The sequence below is a fragment of the Mus caroli genome, chromosome 18 (genome assembly GCF_900094665.2).
Source record: "Mus caroli chromosome 18, CAROLI_EIJ_v1.1, whole genome shotgun sequence".
NCBI classification, from domain to species: domain Eukaryota; kingdom Metazoa; phylum Chordata; class Mammalia; order Rodentia; family Muridae; genus Mus; species Mus caroli.
The window spans coordinates 85,747,609-85,773,683 of NC_034587.1; the positions used below are offsets into that span (position 1 = coordinate 85,747,609).

The window sequence follows — 26,075 nt, forward strand, 5'->3', positions numbered from 1 at the left end:
TTGGGTTTTTGTCAAAGAAAGGACATTGGTAAACATTTCTGCATTTCAATGTCAGTCTCTTTATGATCATACTAGAACCCTTCAAACTACAAATGTTTTATTTTTGATGGAATGAATTTATCAAGTTGTCCTTTGATGGATCTTACTTTGGCATGATGTAAGATCTTCTTATTTGTCCTACTTTCCAGTAATTTCTTCCATGATTTTATGAGATGTTTCATAGTTTTAAACTTCACACATAAATATGTGGTCTCTTACAAGTTTTCAAGTGTTAAATTTTGATGTTGATCTTCACAGTTTGTTTATGTATGTTCAATCACAGCAACAGCACAATTGAACAGGTATCTGTCTATTCATCATTAAACTGTCCTTGAACCTTGTCAGAAATATGAATTTGTGTGAGAATTTCTCCTTTTCTGAAGTTCTGGAAGCTTAAACTAGAGCTTCAAACATTTTTATTAATAATATAATACTAGTGTTTGTTTATATCAAAGCTTTTATGTATCTCCTTGAATGAACACAATTTTAGTAATTGTGTTTTTAGACTTTAATAAGAGCAAGTACTGTGTGCAGGGGAAAATACTTTCTAATGAACAAATCTTTCTAGGAAAATTAGTTAATATTCATGGCTCAAAATACTATTTTAATATATTGTTTCTAAAATTTGAGTTTCCTGTAATAATGTCATCTAGTCATTTCTATGCATTTGTTGCAAGAAACAAAATATGTCCCTGTAAACAGAAAGGAATTTCTTAGATTTCACATTATTTTTAATTAGAAATGTCTAGATTATAAAATGTTAATAAGACTAAGCAAAAGCAGATGACTACAATAGCTTTCAAGTCATTTGATCATGATTTTGTCTTTTGACAGTAGCAACAATGAGCCATATTGCTTCTATAATACCTTTGTATAAACAAATTGATATGAGGAAATGCTTGTTTTGTTTCCACTGTTAAAACTTTCTTTTGTTTTTAACTCAAAAGCGTCCCTGGGTTCATATGACTGATAAATTCCAGCTTAAGTTCTCATGCCCTAGCTACAAAGTAAATAAGGCAACAGTACAATTGGAGTTCCTTTTTCCATACTGCAAAGCATGCTTCCTCATCTACCATCCACATCTCTAATATTAAGAGTACTCACCAACAAGCCAGAGACTTCCTTTTTGTTCTGGTTTCTTCATTGTTTAACAATGACTCCAGACCCTAGCATCACATGGAAAACACCTGGAGAAAAAACTTATTTGTGCTTAGATGCCAGTCCACTTCTATGAGAAAGGATCAGGCATCTAAGGATAAAGAATAAAGCTTTATAGTTAAGCAGAATATGTAATCAAGACTTTTTAAACTTAAAACGTATATAACTAAGTACAGTGTAAGTAAAAACTAAAATGTAGCTTTATGTTGGAACATATTTCATGAACGAAGAGCTATTCTGAGACTTTGTGAGAAAACTTCAAGTAAACAAGACCAGAGTCTTTTAATCTCTGTTCCTTTGTTACGTGATTTGTTTTTAGAATGTGCTTTTGTGCCCCTCCCAGGTGTAGTAGATAGGAGTGAGCTTGCTTCAGATTATTTATTACAGCTGTATATTGTTATTTGTCTATATGTCTCTATGGAACAACATGTTTATGCCACATGTGGCTTATCCTTGTGATTGTATACTTTGCTCTGGTGAAAAATGCTCTGCATAAAGTTGGTGATTTCATGAGTTTAGTCTGCTTAAGTTTTAGACCCTGCTCTCCCAGGTTCACTCTGCTAGCAAGAGTTGTAACAGGGTTAGTCTTGTTCTGAGTTCCAAATTATTCTTGAGTTATATGTATTCCATTTTGTTCTCACACTTAGTAGATCATGTTTATGCTAAACATGAATAAGCATTATAATACATTTGCTTAGAGGACATATCTGGTCAATGCTGAAACATTCCTCTGTGTGTGATAGTACAGAAAACATTAGAAAAATGATAGATAGTTTAAAAAACATTGGTTCTAGGTCATTAAATTACTCAGGGAAATATGTTTATATTTGCTGGAAAGTCAAACTACAATAAGATATGTTTGTCAATGTAACTTCAATTATGTAAAATGTACTTTTATTCTATTTTTTGCTATATATGAAAAATTCCCAGATTTCTAGAAAACAAAGCTAAATATAACATTTCATTTTTTATCACTTTAAAATGATAGTGATTTGGAAATTTATATCAATAGTCTACCTATTTGCTTTATAAAATAAGGAATAGTTCAAAGATGCAACAATGTATAATAAAATTTTTCCTAGTGCCCTTCTAAAGCATTTTATGAATATTTCTGAACCTATAACAGTGGTAGGAAAAATGTTGTTTAATAGTTTTCATGTCACTGTATTCACAGGCTATTTGAAAATAGATACATTATTATACTTAATAGTTTTATATCACTGTTTAATATGTGTAGAATTATGTATATATATGCATGTACCCATAAAGATATACACATGCATACATTTTAAATGATAGTGAATAGTCAGACAAAGACAATACTATTTTTACAATTAAAAGTTAACAAAAATTATACTAGATGTTATATTGATATATATAATTATATCTACAGTAATTCCTATTTTTAAACTTATACATGTAAGACAACTTTTTAATTAAAAAGAAGAAAAAATTTAAAATATTAAATATCTCTGCATCACTATCTGACCCTTAAAATCAATAAGACAAATATAAACAAGCAGAGCATATGTTTTAGATAAACACATGACACAGTGCAGGGCTTAATATGTTTAAGAACTTAGGCTTCATTGTTATATCACTTGCTGTGTGATTACATCACTAAGTACTACCTATTGATTTCTCAGATCTCAGTAAACTAGTATAATTTCTCAACAGATTTTTTAAAATAAACCCACTTTCATTCAAATTTATGTGAATGTAATAGTTTATTTAATCTCCTTAAAGAAAAGGTCATATCCATAAACAGATTAAGTGTGTTAGTTTTCTATTGCTGTGATAAAATATTATGGTCAAAGCAACTTATCAAAGAAAGCATTTAATTGGGTTTCTTGTTTCAAAGTTAGAGTTCATGATCATGGTGTGAAGCAAGAGCAGCAAGTGGCCAGAGAACCACCTGAGAGTCCATATCCCACAAGCATGAGGCAGAGAGATGACACTAGAAATAAAGGAAAGGTTTGGAGTCTCAAAGCTACCAGATTGTGACACACATCCTCCAACAAAGCCACATCTCCTAATATTTCCTAAACACTTAAACCAGCTGAGAATCGATACTCAAACATACGAGGCTACGTTATCTTTCTTTTACAGATTACAACATTCTTGTCCCATACTTCTATAGGCTCTTGGGCATATCATCACGCAAAATACATTTAGCCCAACTTCAAAACTCTCCATAATCTTTCACAATCTCAATACTGTTTTAAAGCCTAAAGTCTGAGACTCAAGGCAATATCTTAATTGAAATTCCCTGTAACATTAAAAAGCAAATTACACATTTCCAACTTGCAATGGCACAGAATGTACATCACCATTTAAAAAGAGAGGAGTGGCAGAAGAGCAGGAATACTAGAAACTCAAGAACCAAAGCAAGATCAAAATCTAGCAGGGAAAACTTCAAACCTGGTAGTTCCATCCAGCTAGCCCTATCACTCCAGCTTCTTTGCCTACAATATAAATTTCTTTGGCTGGTTTGACCTCCTGCATACAGCCCTCTTTGGTAAATACCCCATTCCTCTTAGAGATTTTATGCATTTACAGCCCTACCACATGTTGTGTATCCTCAGCAGCTATCCTTAACTGTTGAGAGAGATTCCAAAAGCCTTTTATTAGCACATTCTTCATGATACTAAAGGCAGAACCCCATGAATGATACAAATTTGAAGCCAACTTCTAAAAAACCCTGCCACCATTGAACTACATTTTCAGCAGCTCTAATTCAGTGTTGCTTTTTAGGAGCATACAGTTCCTCGGGCCTTTCCTTTTTCCAAGTTGGAACCTTAGCTCATCACACCCTTTATTCCATTTAAAATCAGGTCTTCTCTCAGTCTTCTTTTTTCTTTCAGCACAAGCCATGGTTCCAATATTAAATTTGCTTATGTTCTTTTTGCTTCAAATTTTACATTTTGTATTTCTTTTTGCCCCATTTTCTCATTTATATTGTAGAGTTGCATAAAAATGATTACTAATAACCACACAACAGACCCAATATTAGACTGCTCTACCAAATAAATTAGTCCATTACTTTTGAAATTAGCCTCAGGCAAAGTCTTCTGGCAGAGGAATAGAGTAGCCACTTCACCCCTCCCCCACAAAATATCACAAGAACAATCTATAGCTCAGTGGTCAATATTCTTCACCTATGAAACTTCTTGAGAAAATTACTAGGATGGCCCATTAAGCTCTGCTGACAATGTTCAACCACACTCCTACTCCAAAGTTCCCAACTCTTCACATTTCTCCACTAAAAACAGCATGGTTAGGGTCTTCAAAGCAATAGACCACTTCCTATTACCAACTTCTGTATTCGTTTCTTTTCTATTGCTGTGATGAGCCACCATTGTTAAGGAAACTTGAAAATGACAATATGTAATTTTGCTTTTTGTGTTAGGGTGTTAAAATTCATGGTGGCTAGAAGGAATGGTGCAGGCAATAGGAGCAGCAGCCAAGGTCTCACATCTCACAGGCAAGAGGCAGAGGAAGTACACTGGGAAGGATGTTAGGTTCTTAAAGCCCCAAAACTTTCTCCAGTGATACACATCCTCCAACAAATTTATACCTCCTAATACTTTCCAAACAGTTTCACCAATTTGGAACCAAGCATATGAGCATTTGAGCCTATAGAAGAAAGACATACTTGTTCAAATTTCCACATGATAAATATACATTTAAATATATTTTAAGTGTTTCAAACTCCACTCTGACACTAACAATTGATATGGGACCTTTCATAGCTTATTTGAAAGGATAAACTAGCCAAATGTGAAACCATGAACAATGCATATTGACTTGTGGCAGTGCCAAGTGGTGGCCTTAAAAAAATATGCTGACACCATTGCATACACTAGCAAGATTTTGCTGAAAGGACCCAAATATAGCTGTCTCTTGTAAGACGATGCCGGGGCCTAGCAAACACAGGAGTGGATGTTCACAGTCAGCTATTGGATGTATCACAGGGCTCCCTATGCAGAAGCTAGAGAAAGTACCCAAGGAGCTAAAGGGATCTGCAACCCTATTGTCAGAACAACATGATGTACTAACCAGAACCCTGGAGCTCTTGTCTCTAGCTGCATATGTATCGAAAGATGGCCTAGTCCGCCATCATTGGAAAGAGAGGCCCATTGGACTTGCAAACTTTATATGCCCCAATATAGGGGAATGCCAGGGCCAAAAGAATGGGAATGGGTGGGTAGGGAAGTGGGGGGCGCTATGGGGGACTTTTGGGATAGCATTGGAAATGTAACTGAGGAAAATATGTAATAAAAATATTAAAAATTAAAAACAAAAAAAATATTTCTAAAAAGCCTTTTAGTGTGGTATAAGTTCTTTCTCTACTGTTTTCTTTAGTTGCAACCCAAATAAGTTTGAGTGTTGTAAATGAAAATGGTAGCTATATACCAGTTGAGCAATGAGAAAAAAAAAGTATTTGTTTTGGTAGCTCAGTTGGTAGAGTTCTAGCTGTGAAAGCTTGAGGACCTGAGTTGAGATGCCCAGAAACTATGGGAAATCTGAGTAGTGGCGTGCAGTTGCAGTTTTAGAGCTGTGGTGTGGCACAAAATAGGGTGCCTAGATCTCATTCACCAGCCAGATAACTGGTCCAGTAAGAGAGCTTGTTTCAAAGTTGCAACACTCACACATACACAAAACTGTATTTTAACTGAAAATGTATTTATTTTGGTGAGTACACATGAATATGTTGTGTTTGAGGTTTGGAGCAAGATGTCAACTATTTATAAAGTAAACACAATGCTGAAATTGAAGTTAAAACCTTGTTTTCAATGTAGCAAACCCACAAATACAGCATGAGTTTCTATAACTCTAATTGACACATTTTGCTTCTTTAAGATTTTAGTTCATAAGTAAAATAGGAATAAAAATGAAGCATACTGACAAAAATACTATTGGAAGAATTACATAAGATATTTGAGAACTTTTTATAAACTGAAAAATGCAGCACACACAAAACACAGCCTGACTGAATTCTGTATTATTATGTTTTAGATTAACATGAGCTCTGATGTATTTGTGTTCTCAGTAATTGTACTAGTAGGTTTTTAACGCAGTATTTTATATTGAATTCAGTAAAACTAGGAGAGAAAATACTTTGCACATGCTCAAAAATTATGGCCACTATTAATGAGTCCAAACATTGTGGAATAAAACAATAATTCAACATATATCTTCTGTTTCCAACAAAACACCATACATCATTCAATTTGATGGGCAGACATAATAGTCTTATAGCAAATTTGTGTAAAAATAAATGACCAAATATCTAAAAACCTAGCTAGTAAGGCTTTATATGGAAAGTTAATAAAAACATCCTCAGTCTAAAATCCGTGGTCTTTGTGGGTAAAATTATAAGAGTGCAAAGGAAAGAAAAGATAAGAAAAGGAAATGAAAGAAAAGAAAGGAGTTTGGATGGAGGAAACTGTGTGGGAGATGGGTTGGGGATATAAATACAGACAGGTTCAGGATCAGGTGTGGGGAGGTATAGAAGAGATAGCCAGATAGACATGTATTCTTTATCTTTGACCACTTTAGATAAAAATTCAGCTATATATCTAGGGCTATTTCTCTCTCTCTCTCTCTCTCTCTCTCTCTCTCTCTCTGTGTGTGTGTGTGTGTGTGTGTATGTACATGCATTTGTGAGTTTCACTTCCACATTTCTAAAATTCAATGTCTATATAATATGCTCATATATACATTAAGATTAAAAACCTAAAAATATTTAATTTTATGATAGATGCCATTTTCTAAGTTTATGTCTTATTTAATGTATAAGAATTAGATAGAATATATATATGATCTTTCTCTACTTTGAAATTTAGAAAAAGTTAAGTGCACACATACACTAATACAGAAATAATTTCCACTGTGTACATACTGTTATATATAATATAATATTTACATATATATATATATATATGGTGTGCATAAACATGGAAAAATCTCCAACAAATATCATAAATAATTGGAAATTTTAATATATTCTAAATCTGTATTTAATGAGAAAGAATCAGTTATAAATAAACATGAGTATCATGGATCCATTTCTGAAGCAATGTTCAAGACACACAACAGTATGAATACAAATTTAAACATAACAAATAATATTTATATATCTTAAACACACTGAGTATTCACATCTATAATTACGTTTTTGAATGTTCATTCTTTTTAAGTTTCTGATAGTCAAGGTCATTTTTCTGTAGATTATGTCTTAAATTTATCTGTTTCATTTAATCCTTAGCACATTGCTAAAGTATGTTATACAGAATACACCCTCTCTTTAAAAGGCAGTTTTAGTGATTCAAAATATCTACTAAATATTACTTTCCCTAATAAACAAAACTCTGACTCCTATGTTTTCCTGTTTGATTGATGAGTAAGTGTCTATAAGAGCACTAGCCTTCACACCTGTCTCTTATGAAATAACTATACTCTTCCATCTCTTATCAGAGAAAAACCTTATAATAGAGAGAGAGCCTCATGTTCAGAGAATGTAAAACAAGAGTTATTAAGCCAGGAATATATGTCTCAAGGTTTTAATTTTAAAAAGAGAAATTCCAGGAGGTAGATGAATTCAGTTTGTTGTTGTACAAAATAAAAACACTGTGCCTACACTCACTGTAATAAACCATCATGTACTAAAGGTTTTAACTGTGTTTTCCCATATTCTGTCTTCCCCCAAAACCAAACTTGGTGACTCTAGTTGAGCCAATGTGCTGAGTAATACAAAAGCGTTAATTATACATAGTGCTGGCTTAATACAACCTGGCTGTGTATGTGTGTGATACACACACACAATTACACAAGTCGATGTACGTCATTTGATGAACTGTATGGACTGAGTACCCACTTGATTATTTATTGTGTATAGTTGTACAAGCACACACTAAAATATACCAAGATACATTTTTTTCGTACTTCCATGTACAAATGTGAATCAGTAACTGGGCTTTGAAGGATGCATAGAAATCCAATTCTAAATAAAATACTATATGCTGGTGTATAATGTACTTAAGAAAGAGTTGTCTATATGTTTTATATTGCTCATGAAATGCTTGGGACATAAAGTGTTTCATATTTGATACATACATAATGGTAAGATTACACATGCATAATGGTAAGATCATTCCAAATTTAACCTGATCACTCATTTGCCGTTTTATATATAATTTTTAAGTTTATTTTAAGTGTCGGGGTGTAGAGCATATTACCACTTGCATGACTGATGCCTCTACAGAGGAAAATAGGGGTATTCACTAGTTCTGAAGTTACAGACTATTGTGAGCCTCTCTGTGAGTACTGAGAATTGAACCTAGGTTTTATAGAAGAGTAATTAAACATTATTATACATTCTCTCCAGTCCCTACATATACATTATTTACAAATACTCTAGAGCAGATTTATATAGTACTTTTAGAATGCCTGCTTTTTTGAAGAATACTAATCACATGAAATAATATGGAATCTTTCACTTGTGGCTATGACGTTGTCACTTAAAATTTCATATTTTGGATATTTTTTTGTTTTATGGTAATTTATGATTAGGGATCCTCTATGGAATTTAATTTTTTTTTGACAAAAATAACGTGATGTCTGGATTTAGAATTAGTAAAATCATCAGTCTTAACTTTGTTCAGTCATGCTTGTGGTAAATGATATTGTTACATTTTGCTGTATTTATTTTGATAGATGTGTCAATAATTAAGATATCCAGTCACTAATGATTTTGGTGACTGGTTTCTCAGTTTACTCCTAATCAAGAAGAAATTGACTATTTTGTAATATGTACCTTGATAATCTGTCAGAGTTCAGAAAAAAATTGGCAATCAAGGCTAAGATATAGATAGATAGATAGATAGATAGATAGATAGATAGATAGATGATAGATAGATAGATGATAGATAGACATAGATATAGATAGATAGATAGATACCACTCATTAGCATGGTTTTATCTTTATTATTGTTTTCCAGTAATCTATCTTATGAATTATAGCAATTGTTCAGTAGAAAATAAATAGAGGAATGAGACAGTTCTACAAATATGAGAGTGTTGTCAAAGATCAGACACACATTCATAAGAATATGGAAGTGTTGTTAAAGATCATACACACACATTCATAAAACAATGAAATGTTTGTACAGAATTTAAATAAAGTACTATAACATTTATTTATATACTAAATTCACATTTATAAATTTTACCTATAAAATTCAGTGCTTTAACAAGCATTTTAAAAGAAACATGGTGAAGGTTGGGGAAACACTCATATTTATTTCTCAAAACAATGTTTATGTTTTGGGAATGTAACTCAATTAGTAAAATTCTAGTTTGATATCATGGGACTCTGGATCCTGGGCATTTCATAGCAGTATATACTAGTAATTGTAACACTCTGGAGGTGGAGGCTGGAGTATCAGAGGTTCAAGACCATCCTCAGTTATAATGCTAGTTTGAGGCGAAAAACAAGAACTCCTTCACAAAATAAAATGATAATAATTAATAATAATTAATATTTCTAAGTGAAAAAAAAGATTGTTGATGAATCAAGACAAATCTCAAAGCTGACTCAATATTTCTTTATAAAGGATTGTCCACATAAGTATACTATCTAAAAAAGAACATGGAAAGCCACTCAGCAACTATAACCTGGAACCAACATACACAAGGAGCAAAACAACAACAACAACAACAACAACAGCAACAACACTTCAGTCTTTCCCTCAACCTAGTGCTAAGCCCTCATTTAGAGAAGTATAAAGGGTATGACAAATATTTCATTAAGAAATGTGTTCTTAGCCGGGCAATGGTGGTGCACACCTTTACTCCCAGCACTTGGGAGGCAGAGGCAGGCGGATTTCTGAGGTCAGCCTGGTCTACCTAGTAAGTTCCAGGACACCCATGGCTATACAGAGAAACCCTGTTTTGAAAAACGAGAGAGAGAGAGAGAGAGAGAGAGAGAGAGAGAGAGAGAGAGAGAGAGAGAAAGAGGAAGAGGAGAAGAGAAGAGAAGAGAAGAGAAGAGAAGAGAAGAGAAGAAAAGAAAAGAAAAGAAAAGAAAAGAAAAGAAAAGAAAAGAAAAGAAAAGAAAAGAAGTGTTCTTATGCCACAGGTATGCAGTATGCAACTGGCCACCTACATTGAGTAGTTTTCAAAAGGATTTTATAAAATTTGACTCCTGTATGACTTCTTATAATTTATCAAATATCAGGACAAATTCAATTACAATTATTTATATGTTGAAATAGAGTGCTCATTATGAACCACATAAAGAGCATTATATATCACTAGAGTTTCCGTGGAAGATTGTGTAGTTTGGGGTGCATAAATTAGAAACATATACCATTACCGGTGAAAATAAATATCAATGATTATCCAAATTTTATTTCTATGAATTTTGGCATGATGATATGTTTAAATTCTTAAGTATATGCACTGATTTAGTTACTTAAGGTTTTACTATTTCATGGTACAATATCAAGCTTTGCCACTTCAACTTATCCTTCTGAATTTAAGACTATCCTGACAATAAATACATATTATGAAGATTCTTTAATAAATTTTGTTTTCTAAAATGGTTAAGAATATATAAAAATAAAAGGTTTCAGACATTAGATGAAACCTTTCATATTCTTCACACAGAGAAGTAGAAGATAAAAATAATTTGTACATAGTTCCACTTTTAATGTTTATAAAGAAGTCAGTTTAAATAGTTGGTTTTGCAAAAGATTCTTTGCTCTAAATATACTTGAGCACACATGGTTAGATGGAAATGGTGTTCTAGAGAAACATCTCACAGGCTTTTAATGCATAGTTACCTTGGAGGCAGTTGGTGGACTTTCCATAGACTTTTTTGTGTAAGTAGGCTATATATCCAGGATTTATAGTATAGAATCCTAGGTATCATAAATGGAAGAAGGGGATAAACCCTGGGAACTCTTCTATGGAGAAAAATCCCTAGTTATTGGCTCCAATTTTCTTGACTGAGAGAAGAAACAAATTTCACTGAGATGGAAAGAGGGTCTTAATTCTTCCATTAGTTTATACGTTTGGAAGATTCAGATAAAACTTCAGTTTAATAGGAATGAAGATATAGGTATGTAATAAGAACCATGTCAGAGCAGCGGGAGTCAAAGGCCGAGTAAAGAAGACTCCAGTCCATCAGGACTTATACCTAGCCTTTCTTGGCTGTCAGATGTGGGGTTCACAGATAGCATCTCTGTGAAGAGCAACTGGCTCCTTGGATAACTGCTGGTTTTCACCGGGCTATCCCCTGTCTTTAGGGGGAAACATGAGGCATGATCTTCTTTCTATCCAAGAAAAGCCCTTCAAACCTTGTCTCTCCCTTCCTTTAGCAGGTGAGGAGCTGAGGTGGGGGATGGAAGCTAAGGTTGTTAACTTTGTTTTCCTAACTAGTTTTTCATTTCTTGTTTGTTAAGCTTCCTTGATTTAGTAATCTGCTTAAGTTTGACAGGGAATCACTATGTCCTTTGGTCCTGTCTGCCTTCAGTGAGAATGCCAACAGAGACAACATAAGAGGCAGTTAGCTGGCTCCATCACTTGCCTCCAGCAAAGGTTCATAAACCATTTCAGAATTTTAGGATAATCTCCCTAAGATTCCCCCTTTCTATGCATAAGTTTACCACCACTATCCTTCCCTTCTTTCCTTTCCTTTCTACAAGTTGCAGAGTTCACTCATCCAATAGAAAAATCCGGGAACTTTCCACCTCCTAGCTAGGATTCTAGATAGAAAGTCTCAGGGTAGGAACTTGTGAACTCAAGAAGGCAGAAACAATAGGCAAACCCTCTCCTGTACATTGAGTTGAATTTCCCTCTCCTCTTGTGGCCAGGTGAACGGTCAGTTGTGGACTTGGAGATGCCTCCTGCAAGTTCATCCGCTCTCATTCATATCTATCAGATCTGGACAGCTCCTCCCCAGATGTCGGCCCATCCTTTCCTGTTCATTCCATCTATATCCCAGGTCTTTTCAGGACAGTCCCTTTTAAAATGCCGATCGAATCGCCAAAGAAGTTTTTTTCTTTCCTCTCACCTCCTGGCGAAGGTCTATACTGTTATCTCCCAAGTTAGACCAAATATCTCTCAAGAAGAAAGTAAGATTCCATAAACTTTGCCTCCACAGACTTTTCTGCAACCGTGGGCGAGAGAGTACACCAACGCACACTTGCCTACACACTGGGACAAATACACATGTCCAGGAAAACAGTGGGTGAGGCAGCCAGACTGTGGGCAACTATTAAGGGCACGTTAAAGTCCCTGCTGTAGCCAAAAGGGATGCGCTGCGCTGATGAGGCATCAAAGGAGAATTTCGAATCGGGCTTGGAGAAAGAAGACCTAAAAATGGTGAATCTAAACACACAGAGAAAGACACCTTTTACACCTGCTGTCAGCACTCGGCAGTTCTCCCCAGAGTCACACACTTTTGAGAGAAATCGTTGTAGGTTACACCAAATGTAATAAATCTCTATGGCTCATATATCTTTGGAACTGACAATCCCTGTGTTCTACTGGACTTCTCGCTGTGGTCACCATGAGCCCAGCGCACTTGAGGATAGGGACCTAGGCGCTCCAGAGCCCTCACCTTGGTGTGCAGAGCACCTCAGGCAGGTGCCAAGCTCTGGTCGGGTCAAGCAACAAGCGGACTATCTGGGCAAGGCAGGTTGCTCTGGTACCCGCGCGGGTCACCTCTCCCCGCCCCCATCCCCAGCAGCCCTCCTGGTCGCAGGAGCAAAGAAGGAGAAAGCCGAGTTAACCACTCACCCCTAGCTTCCTGCTGCGGATTTTCACGTAGCCCTGCTTGACTATGTCGTTAAAGTTGGAGGCCATGGCCAGAGCGGTCGGGTTCCTCTGCTGGGCGATTCGCTTCTCGCAGTCGACAACCGCTGTCCGCCGCCCGGTCCACGCAGGTCTCGCATCCAGCCGGCCGCCGCCAGCAGTCGCGCCGCCGCTTATTTCTCCCCAGGCTCCTGCTGGCGCGGACCCGGGGTCGATGGCTGGGCCGCCACACACGGAGACAGGGGATCCGGGCCCGGAACTGCTCAGCAGCACCAGCACCTCGCGACCCGTCGTCACCTTCGCCCCCGGCCACAAGCGGAGCACCGCGACCCGCGCCACCGCCAGTTGTGCCCCCCCTCCGCGCCGCCGCCCCCGGCAGCACCCACAGGCTGGCGCCTCACTCGGCGGCGCACAGCTGGCCGGAGCGCACCATCGCGGCTCCCCGGCGCGGAGGAGGGGGAGGGACGGCGGGGCGGGCCGTTGCGCCCGATCGGCTCCCTCCCCCTTGCCCGCGGGGTGGCAGGGCTGGAGGATGCTGGCAAGATGCACTTCATCACTCTCTTCTTGGGCAAGGATCTTCGCCTGCCACCCGCGCCTAGGATATGGCTCCCACAGTAGCCCTGTGCTGGCACCACTCGCCCAGGCTTGGATTCCTAAGGACAAGGCTCCTCATTCCACTGTTGTTAATCTGGCCTTCCCAAACTGGGCAGTGTGGACAGAGCAGTGAGGGAGAGACTTCACAGGTTCGCAAGAGGCAAAGAAGAGCGAGACAATTGTTTATTTCAGAGATGGTGTCTACAATACATTTTTTAGCTCTAGGCACACGTGGCCTTTCCCGGTCTTTGCCCTGTTGGGAAGTGTACATCGAAGCCCTTCCTGGTGCACACACAAAGAGACCAACCCTGCGCATGTGTCTAATCCTCAGGCTGCTGGAGTCAGAAGGAATCCTGGAGGCAGCAGGTCGCAGATGTCCTCTACAGAAAAGGCTGTGGTGCCTGGATTGACAATTACATTTTGGTTAACTAGGGCTCAATGTACTACTGGCATTTCATCTATTCAGGAAATAAAAGGCAGAACGGTGCTCCATGAATGTGCTGAAATGTTCAACTTGTAAAAAAAAAAAAAAAAAAAAAAACAAAGGAGTGAACTTTCTCCTCTTAATCTACGAAAACATACTAATATATATAATAGACAGAATTTTAAAGTTCCATTGTTTTAGATGGTTCAAGGAAAAGGAGCGTTGAATATTGGCTGGCAGAAATTTATGGATTTTTAACTATAGTAAAGAATATTTACAGCTTAAGAAGCTACGGAGGTTGATAGTTAAGAAAAAAAATGTACAAAGACTGCTTCATTTGTGAGGAATTCATATTTAATGGATCTTCATAAGACCACATTTAATTCTGCTTACTTCACAAGAAGTATTTTTCTAGGTTCTCATTTAAATGGTCTTATCTCTATATGCATCATAATTACTTAAGAAAGGTACAAAGCTACATTTGATGGGAGAAAAAAATAATGAAAGCCTTGAGAAGAAGGTTACATGCCCTTCATTCTCAGCCAAAAGGGCAGCTTTAAATGATACAGGGGAGATGCTGGTCCCAGCCTTACCAAGAGGTCCTATTTCAATCAGTACCCAAGAGGTAACCCTAACATACCTCAGCAGTATACATCCAGTCTATTTCATTCATGGGGTGAGTCTCCTCCCCTCTATTCATCTTTTACCCCTCCCATCATGCAAGCAAACTGCAATATAGCAGGGTAAATGTTTAAAATAGCCTGACAAATCCCAATCAGTTATCACTGTGAAAGGAGATCAATTCTGGTCTCCCTGGAAAATTCACCTCTGCTTATTAACCTCTGTGGTTATCTCCTTTAAAACTAGGGGCATTCTTTTTCTCCACTTATTTTCACATATTTCATTTCATTTTTAAAAATGCTCCAAAGAGTTCCTCATATTAACAAATGAATTATTTCATGTGATCCTCTTTGCAACAACAAATATTAAGTGAAACATACTCCCCATTTATCAAGAAAAACAATGAGGCTCAAAAATGCTCTGTGGCTGGACAAAAATTTCAAGGTTGGAGTAGACAATAACTTACATGATCATAAACTCTTTCATTTACAAACCTGAGTATCAGTTGTTTTATTCATTGTTGAGACAAAGCAAAGGTCACCATGATAGGGAAAGCAGGGCAGCAGTCATTCAATGATGACAGTTGTTCAACACTCAACCCAGTCACTTGAATAGGGAGGGAAGGATGATGGTACTCAACCTGCTTCTTTTTGTTTTTCTCTGATCTAGGGCTCCAGCCCATATTCCCAGTGTATCTTCCTGTCTCTGGAAACAATTCCACAGGCATGCTCCAAGTTATATCTTCTAAGTAATTCTAAATCTATTCAATTGATGGCAAAAATTAACCATCACAATCTATTTTTATAGAAGTCCAAGACTCTCTCAGCAATCATTTCAGAGCTTAATAATATTCAGTTTGATTAAGTAACCACAACTAGTAAGGAGTATTTACTCATCATCTATAATCACACTAAGCAAGGTGTTTATAACAGCCTTGATTATAAGATGAGCTGATTTGTAAAAATATCTTTATATTTACCTATTTATTATTTATTTGTGGAGGGTCAACTGCATGCCTCATTTGAATTTGTGAAAGTCAGAGGACAACTTTATGGATTTATTTCTCTCCTTCTTTAATGCAAGATATGAAGATGGAATCGGGTCATGAGTTTTGGTGGCAAGTGCCTTTACCCACTGAGCCATCTTGTCAGCTCTGGAAATAAGTTTAAGTGATTGGATTGTTCTCTTGTACTTATTTCCTTTGAAAATCTATGACAAGGTAATTTGTTTGGTCCTTTCTTTAATATTATTCCATTATTTTCTACTTGAAAATATTAGATTGTTATTTAATGTTCTTCAGTTTTTGATTTGTGTGAATTTATTCTTATGGTGCCTCACTTAAGTTGATATTTTCCATTAGCCAATAATATGACTGAGAAATTAGGTTATATTCTGTTTTTTTATTGCAAGAATAATTCATGAGAAATGCGTACATCCTACTGAATCATGCTGAATGGAACAAAAGGTCTAGCTGTAGAATAGATTAGAAGGCTGAAATGTCAGCTTGATCCATACTTTATAAAATACATAAAGTGTAAATTACAGAAAATGAAAATTTTAAGGATGAAATTATAAAATTCTTCACTAACCTGCCTTATAGTGATGATGACTTCTAAAAGGAATCATTTCACTAAGGATTTCACAGTTCTAATTGGCTAGTTGTATTCATTTCTTGGATGTGTAAGTTTTTATTCATTTACTGAAAATCAACCAATCAAAACTGCTGTTCCTTGAAAATCAGAGGACTGTTTAGTTTTGACTTTATTAACCAGGTTTCAGAACTAATGAATGAGTTCTAACAAGTTCCTAATGAGCCCTTGTTCTCTTTGGAATAGTTGTATATTGGTGTATTTCCAACTTTAATCCTTGTTTTCTTTGTGGTGTCTGGACTACAAAGTGCTTCTTCAGGTGGTGTTCTTCAAGTTTACCCAGTAGGAACTCAAGGGATTTACTAGCCTTGCTATGTACATGAAGTACTCCAAGTTCATCTTATATATTTTCTATTCCATATCTACTTCAAACTACTTCTCATTTCTTCCTCTCTGCTTTCAAAGACTTTGTAAGAAATCACTATAATAAATAAATAAGTTAATTAGTATATATGCAATACATATTATGTGTATATGTAGAAACAGGACCAAATATAATCTAGAATGAGAAGGGACATTCAGATCCCCTATATTCCATTGTCAGAAGTCTACCTGACAGAATCTACTATAAAAATCAACTACCTTCAAAAGATGAAGACTATGCAGAGAGAAGAAGCAAGTGCATATGGGATAGAAAAATAATCAGAAACAATCATATTCTGACCTTCAGAAGTAATCTAAGAACTTTCAATGTTTCTCCATCATGATTTCAGAATTATTATTATCCAGTAAATTATGTATGTCTTCCATTTTTCCCATTTGTGAACAAAAATATGTTCAGTGTATATATTAGGCTGAGCCCATGTTTGCCTTTTGGATTTGAGGCAGAGAAAATTTTGTTTCTAACATTTAAGAAAAATTCATATTTAAAAATTGTATACCTAATGCTTTAAATGAGAGCATATTTTACAAAATAAAATTCTGTGCTTTGAGCATATAGGAGATAGGGTGGTAGGAGCATTGGTGGTAGGTAAGCATTGTATTTTGCACACAAGACATATTAAGTCCTAAGGGATAGTGTTACAGGCATTTTGTAAGGCGAATCCCAACTTCATTCTAATCTCCTCTCTGAGCTAGATTAACTGAATGAATTATAGGGAATTGCACTATGACAGAGGAAATTTGATGCTATTTCTAATATTAGGTTTTCAAAGAAATGTGGGTGTGTTTGCTGGATGTCTCTTGGCTTTCCTGTCATTTGTAAAATGGGCATGCTTTGCATGGGTGTCACCTGAGAATGCTATCCATCCAAGTTTGAGCACTCAGAAAGCAAACACACAATTTTTTCTTGTGATTATTTTTAGTGAATTTTATTGTATTTGATTTATAACTTTAGTTTTGTTTTGGAAGGGGTAATTTAGAGTATCATTGGCATCTTTTTTTCTCTTTCAACACAAAATTGTCACAGAAAGTATTTTATTGCAATTGTCTTTATTTTTAATTAGTATGCAAAAGAATGAATGCTATTAGGGGATTTCGTATATTTTTTGTTGGTTTTCTTCCCATACACCCCTCAAGACATTCTCTTTCTCCTAGTAGCCATGGCAAATCTGTAATCCAACTCATAGGCTTCTTCAAATTTACTTCTTGATTTTTTTCACCAACCAATATTTGAATGTTAATATTTGTCCTTTCTTCTCCTCTATTCTTAGACTTGTCCTTTCAAGGCATGTTTTAATATTTCAAGAATCTATAGTCACTTAATTGCAAGCTCCTGTTTGTGACTGGCTATATACTCCCATGTGGAATATTCCATGTTCTATCTTGTCAGCTAGTTACATTAAGGGGTTCCCAAGATGAATACAATCTTATGAAATACAATTTTGACCATTTTTTTTATTTCCTCAAATCAATATTTATTTGGTAAGATTTAGTAATTTATTTCATCAAATACAAATTTGATGCTGTAATAAATTTTCTATGTTTACTGTGACCTGTTTGTAAGTTTTTCTGTGTTTCTCTTGCCCATTCTCAAAAACTGGAGAAATAGAAAATGTTATTCTACTATTTCTGTGACATTAAAAATAAAATATTTTATTGAGCTTTTATAATATCATTAGTATATAGAAGTTAGTTGTATTATCACTTCAAACAAGTTTAATTAACCCCTAAGGTTTGTGAAGTCTTTATCTCATGGATAAATGAGTGCTGGGCTCAGTTACATTATATCCCTTGCAACTCTCTTCATAGGCTCCAAATGATCATATTTGTTTTATTATTTTTTTATTTCTATTCTTGTTTCACAGAATTGTATAACCTAAATTGTATCATCTAAAAATTCACAAATTAACATCCTCAGGGTATAATTTTATTTAAAGAGGTAGCAACCTTAAAATCAAATTATTAGAGTGGCTCTAATCTGACTATGTTCTAATAAGAAGAGAAAATTTGCACATAGCCAAATAGGGAGGATATTAAGAGGTCACAGGAAATATTTGTCTACAAGCTATTTAAAAAGACCTTAGAAGCAAACAACTCTGTTGAAACTTTGATCTCAGTATATCAACAGGTAACTTTGCAAGAAAATGATTACTGTTCAGTCAGCAAGTTCATGGTTTTTCATTATGGAATCTCAACAAATAAATATACTGTTACCTTGAATGTTTAATAGTTTTCCTAGAGTTGATATTATTATATTTCCTTAAATTTCTTATTTGGTATATTTTCCAATTTGTTTTGACCCAAACTAGAGATATCTGAGAAGAAGAAACTTCCAATGAAAAACAACCTGGTCAGATTTGCTTGTGGGCAAGGCCTGAGAATATTTTGTGATTGGCCATTACTGCAGGACAGCCCAGGCTACTGTGGGCTGTGGCATCCCTGGGCAAGGCAGTTGGTCTTGAGATGTATAAGAAAGCACAATGAGCAAACCAGAGGGGTATGTCAATAAGCAACACTCCTCAATGGCCTAGTTTCAGTTCCTGCCTTTCACATTCATCCCTACATTAAATTCCTACCTTGGTTTCGTCAGTGGACTATGATTTAGGATAAGTAAAATAAACTCATTCCTTTGTAAATGGCTTTCGTTTATTACTATTCTTTAATTGCAGCAATAAAAACAGAAAACTCAAATAGAATAAAATTTATATTTCATGTAACTCTAAATACTGATGGTTTTCTGGTGTATAAATATATAAATACTTTGTGCTTGCATATAAAAATATTGACCTATATATTGATATATTGACTTTGCTATTCACCTGTTAAATCTGTGTATATATTTCCAAAATAGTTTGTTTGCCCTTATGTTCACTCTATTTTTTGTAGATTTAAAGTAGATGTACAACAAAGGGAAATTTTGTGGCACATGTCTGGTGTTCCAGGAACTTTGTAAGGCTGAGGTTATATGGTCACTTGAGTTCAGGAGTTCAAAGCCATTATAGGAAAGAGTTGCCATCTTTTCCACATGTTTTTAATTCAGTGGGTTTTTGTTTTGTTTTGTTTTTGTGTTTTGTTTTGTTTTTAGTGAGAAACTAGAATCTTTGTCCACTGATAAGGGCACTTACTGTGCAAAGATGAGGACCTGAGTTCAATTTTGATTCCCCGAATAAAAAAGAAAGGCATGACAACACGCATTTTTTAATGCTTTACAAGATCATAAAAGTTTATTCTAGAAATCTTTAAATATATGAAAAAATGAACAAAATTGCTAGGAGACATTGATATATTTAAAAAACTCTTCAAAAGGCAAATTAGAAAAAAACTATCAAACTGAGCTTCATACATCAACTTCATACAAACCTAAAACCACCTTGAAAGAGAAAAATTTGACTAAATCAGACTGGCTGGTAGCCTTGCTTGGGATGACTTTCTTAATTGCTGATTGATGTAGGAAGTCCTAGTTCAACATGGGCCTTACTGTTCCTAGGTGATCAGGACTGACTGGGCTGTAAAAGTAACTTTTACTCACCTGACGTAATTGTCACGCATGGTTTTGTAATAACAGTGCTGTGAATAATGGAGATAGGAGGATCAGTAAGGTTTGACAGTTGCTAGAGTAGTTTAGGTTTGGTGGAAAGACCATGTCTCAACAGAATAGGGCACAGTGATGTGACATGATTCATGATGTGTTTCCTGAGCCTCAATCTCAATGCCAGGGACCTGACTCCTAGACCCAACACACACACGCACATGTACATGCACGGTCACAACACCCTCCATATATGTATACCACATAAACATTAAAAAAATCACATATATAAACTTCTGTTTTTTAGAATTTAAAATTGAGGTGGTTATGGTGATACACTCTTATAATCTCAGTACTCATGTGTCTGAGGTAGGATGGTTGAAATGTATTTAACACTAGCTTGGGATACTTTATAACACCTCTGCTAGTCCTTCATAAAAAGAGCCTGTCTCAAAGACAGACAGATAGACACACAGAAAGGAAGAAAGGAAAGAAAGAAAGAAAAAAGAAAAGGAAGGAAGGAAGGAAGGAAGGAAAAAAGAAAAAGAAAGAAAGAGAGAGAGAGAATGGAGGGAAAGGAAAGAATGAAATAGACAAAAAAGAAAACAATTGAATTTTATCTCTTCCTATTCTTATGGATCACTCCTTTCCTTTTCCTAAAATGACATATTGTGAGTTAGGCCTACTCAATAATATTAAATTAGAAATGGCAAAATTGGATACCTTTAATGTTTTCTTATTTGGAGAAATATTTTAATATTATAACATTAATTATAATATTAACTTCATAAGTAGCATTTTTGTGGGGATACATGTATTGCTGGCATTCTGTCCAACTTTTATCATGAACAGATGCTGAACTTGATCAAACAACAAATGGTTTTAGAAGGAGACCATGTTCCAAGCACAGCAAGACTACAATCTGTTACTCAGACCCAGAACCACTTCAGCAATGCCTTTTGGTTTTTCTTTTTCACAGTCTTGGCCTAGTGCTGGGAACAAAGTAAAAATTTCCTGTCACCAAATGGATCAGAAAAGCCAAGTACCCTTAGGGAAATGTGGCTGTATGCTGCTGGTTTCACCATGTTTTCAAACATTTACCTGTGAGTAGTATTGCAAAATCCTGATGAGTCTCTGGTTTTAATAATACAATGAGATGCTTGGGTATAGAATTTTTTTCTTTCACCTTTAACCAGAGTACATGTCCTCAAAATTCAATATGTACTATTGAGGCAAACCTTGTCAGATGTTTGAGGACTTTCAATTCTTCAGTCTATCAGTACTCACGTTTGTTTGTTTGTTTGTTTGTTTGTTTTTGTCTTGTTTTGTTTTGGGGTTTTTGGTAATTCAGCTAAAAACTTTTGATATGTATATGAAAGATTCTTCGAAAACTAGGCTGATTGCATGACAGACTTAAAATTGGCAGTTCAGGAGTCTAGGACTAAGAACTTGGCAGTTCCAGGCAAACCCAGGCAAGTCACATACTAATAGAAAAAAAGTGCAGGCTCCAGCTTTCAATCCCTGATAATGGTTCTGGAATGCTTAGAGATAGAGCTCATCTACCTTGGAGCTCCAGTGTTCTTTAAATCAGGCCTGCAAGCTCAATTGGTTGTCACTCTCTATCTTGGTTATGGGAGACCCCAGCATGCAAGACTTCCGCAGAATAAAACACTCTTTGTATTTACATACCATTTAGGTCTAGGTGTCATAGAGCCTTACATAGGGATTTCTATATAATTAAATTCTACAATAAGGGCTGGAGAAATGGCTTATCTGTTAAGAGAGCTGGCTGCTCATTTGAGGATCCAGTTTAATTCCCAACACTTTCATGACATCTCTTAACCATTTATTTCACAAGTAGCAGAAATCTGACATCCTCTTCTGAACTCTAAAGGAACTATATGCACATGGAACACACGTATTAATGCAGGTAAAATATTCATAAAAATAAAAATAAATAAATGGAGAAAGTTCAACTCTCCTATAAGTTACCGATTTGTTATAAATTTATTAATTTAATACATGAATCAGTAAAAAGAAAATCTGTTTTAAAGGATTAGTATGATTTTTATAAGTGGACAAACACTTAAGATTTGGTGACTCAATCGCTTCAGCTAAGCTTATGTTTTTCATTATTTGGTGGATTTTTTTATTGTTTCTTGTTGGTTTGTTTGTTTGTTTGTTTGTTTTCTGTTTAAGAAAGGCATGCTGGGTCTTTTCAGCATCATTTGAATGGTTGGTGAACTAAAAGCAACATGTGGACCAAAAGAATCCGGCCAGGAAGATTGACTTGACTGTGAAATCTCCTGGTAGAGAATCCACCTACAAATTCCTGCTGGCTTCTGCCTGTTCCAGTCTGAAACTGGAGGGGAACTCACCTCTTCTGCAAACCAGTCTTGTTCCTCAGGCTTGCTATCCAAAGTAGGTGAAAACTTTGGAAACATCACCTCTCTCTGTCTTCTGAGATGAGTTCCAAACCATCTGTGTCCAAGAACAACACTTTGGCATGCCTAATATCAAAACTAAAAACATTAGGTCCTGCTGACCTCAGACTAACTACTCCTATGTGGCTTTCTTCTTTTTTTTTAATTTAATTTTATTTGTAATTCATTTTTTACACTCCACATTCCAGTCCCTGCCCCTCCCCATCCACCCTCCAAATGCTCAACATCCCACACCTCCTCCCCACCTTACCCCATCCTCACATGGATGCCCCACCCCCACCCTACCTGACCTCTAAACTCCCAGTCTCTTGTGGGTTAGGTGCATCATCTCTGAATGAACTCAGATCTGGAAGTCCTCTACTGTATATGTGTTGGGAGCCTCATATCTGCTGGTGTATGCTTTCTGTTTGATGGTAGTGTTTGAAAAATCACGGGGGGTCCTCCTACTGAATCAACCTTCTCATCCACTTCTTTCAGCCTTCCCTAAATTAACAACAGGGGTCAGATGTTGTTGTCTGAGGAACCTCCAGATTGATTTCCAGTATGGGTTGTACAAGTTTGCAATCCCACCAGCAATGTAGGAGTGTTCCTCTTTCTCCACATTCTCAAGTGTTGTCACCTGAGGTTTTGATCTTAGACATTCTGACTGGTGTAAGGTGAAATCTCAGGGTCATTTTGATTTGCATTTCTTTGATCACTAAGGACTTTGAACATTTCTTTTTTTTTTCATTTTTTATTAGATATTTTCTTTATTTCCATTTCAAATGTTATCCCCTTTCCTAGTTTCCCTTCCAGAAATCCCCTACCCCTTACCCCTGCTCACCAACCCACCCACTCCCATTCCTGTCCCTGGCATTCCCCTATACTGGGGCATAGAGCCTTCACAGGACCTAGAGCGTCTCCTCCCATTGATGACTGACTAGGCTGTCTTCAGCTACATATGTTGCAAGAGCCATGAGTCCCACCATGTGGTTTTTTGTTTGTTTGTTTGTTTGTTTGTTTGTTTATTGGTGGTTTAGACCCATGGAGCTCTGGGGGTACTGGTTAGTTCATACTGATGTTCCTTCTATGGGGTTGCAAACTCCTTCAGCTCTTTGGGTACTTTCTCTTTTTTCCATGTTTCTCAGCCATTCGAGATTCCTCAGTTGTAAATTCTCAGTTTAGTTCTGTATCCCATTTTTTTGATTGGGTTGTTTGGTTTTTTTGGTGATCAACTTCTTGGGTTCTTTATATATTTTGGATATTAGCCCTCTATAGGATGTGGAGTTAGTGAAGATTTTTTTCCCAATCAGTAGGTTACCAACTTGTCTTATTGACTATGTCCTTTGCCTTACAGAGGCTTTCCAATTTTATGAGATCCCATTTATCAATTCTTGGTCTTAGAGCATGAGCCATTGGAGTTCTGTTTAGAAAATTTCCCCCTGTGCCAATGAGTTCAATGCTCTTTCTCACTTTCTTTTCTATTAGGTTCAGTGTATCTGGTTTTATGTTGAGGTCCTTGATCCACTTGGACTTGAGCTCTTTACAAGTTGACAAATATAGGTCTATTTTCATTTTACATACAGAAAGCCAGTGAGACCAGCACCATCTTTTTTCCTTTGTATATTTTTGGCATCTTTGTCAAAGATCAAGTGATGGTAAGTGTATGGTTTTATTTCTGGGTCTTCAATTCTATTTCATTAATCCACATGTCTGTCTCTGTACCAATACCATGCAGGTTTTATCACTATTGCTCTGTAGTAAAGCTTGAGGTCAGTGATGGTGATTCCCCCAGTTGTTCTTTTATTGTTAAGAATCGTTTTCACTATTCTGTTTTGTTGTTGTTGTTTGTTTTGTTTTGTTTGTTTTTGGTCTTTTTTTTGTTTTTGTTTTTGCCTTTCCAGATAAATTTGAGAATTGCTCTTTCCATATATTTGAAGAATTATGTTGGGATTTTTATGGGGGATTGCATTGACTCTATAGATTGCTTTTGGTAGGATGGCTATTTTTACTATGTCAATTCTGCCAATCCATGACAATGGGAGATATCCATGAGTATCCCTTTACTCTCTTAGGGTGAAATGTTCTGTAGATATCTGTTAAATCCATTTGGTTTATAACCTCTCTTAGTTTAACTGTGTCTCTTTTTAGTTTCTGTTTCAATGACCTGTCTATTGGTACAAGTGGGATGTTGAAAACTCCCACTATTATTTTGTGGGGTTCAATGTGAGTTTTGAGTTTTAGTAAAGTTTCTTTTTTGAATAGCTCTTGCATTTGGGAGGCATAGATGTTCAGAAGTAAGACTTTCCTTTGGTGGATTTTCCCTTTGACGAATATGAAGTGTCCTTCTTCATCATGCTTGATAACTTTTGGTTGAAAGTCTATTTTATTGGATATTAGGATGGCAACTCCTGCTTGTTTCCTTGGACCATTTGCTTGGAAGATGTTTTTCCATTCTTTTTCTTTGAGATAGTGCCTGTTTTTGTTGTTGAGGTGTGTTTCTTGTATGCAGCAAAATGCTGGCTCTTGTTTGCATATCCAGTCTGTTAGCTTATGTCTTTTTATAGGTGAGTTGAGTCCATTAATATTGAGAGATATTAAAGAGAGAGGACTGTTGGTTCTTAACATGTTTGTTTTTGTAGGTGGTTTTATGTGTTTGTGGCTCTCTGCTTTTGACTTTGATGTATCAACTAGAGAGAGCAACACCTGGCCTGAATTAGATACTTCCTACTTTCAAATCCTCACCTATTAGTCACTAGCCTAATTGGCAATGGTCTGCAGTTTCCCACCTTTAAGTTTCATATCTAGTCTTCAGTCCTCTTCTCCCTTTACTCCTTCCTTTTAATGCTTCAGGTCTTATCAACCAAAACATCTATACCTGATTCCCCAAACCTTCTTTCTCTCAGATGTTAATCTCACTGTTGTGGCCCCTCTCTATCAAAGTGGAGCACATTAAGTTATGTTAGCAAATTTTCCTGTGATGTTTAAGCCAATATGATGGCTCTAAATAAGATGTTGTCTTTTCAAGCTCCTATCTTGAGTTAAGCTGGCCCCATGACTCTGACAGGGAAGAGAAATGCAAAACAGCCCAATTCTAACCCTATCCTGAAACTGGCTTGGAAACATTCCATAGGAAGTTACTCCCTAAAGCATCTTTATACCTTCTTCAACCCTGAAGAAACTCCCTACTGTGTTTCTAGCTACTTTATCAGCTACTTATACTCTCAGCTTTCATGAACTGAGACCATAAATTTACTTCCTTTGTTTCTTTAATTTTGCTATTTTGGTCCTACCTGCCTACACTATTCTCCTATTTCCATTCTAGCTTATATAACTGAAGTATAGTGAGTGTAATCACATCACTATAGAGCTAAGTTCAGTTTGATCAGAAAGCATTCATGTGGTTTGATCACTATATTTTCTAATGATTTCAT

At 36.1% G+C, this 26,075-nt stretch overlaps 1 protein-coding gene across 2 annotated transcripts in view; it reads right to left on the reverse strand.

Annotated features, from left to right (window-relative positions):
• Dok6 (docking protein 6) overlaps window positions 1-13,452 on the reverse strand; it is a 430,374-nt gene extending 416,922 nt beyond the window's left edge. For both annotated transcript variants that reach the window (XR_003835467.1, XM_021150966.2), the window contains exon 1: window positions 13,006-13,452. Coding sequence is in view for 1 of the 2 variants with exons in the window: in XM_021150966.2 (XP_021006625.1) it covers window positions 13,006-13,071 (66 nt within the window). In the remaining variant the exon portion in view is untranslated. The remainder of the gene's footprint in view (window positions 1-13,005) is intronic.
• Window positions 13,453-26,075: the final 12,623 nt, after the last annotated feature.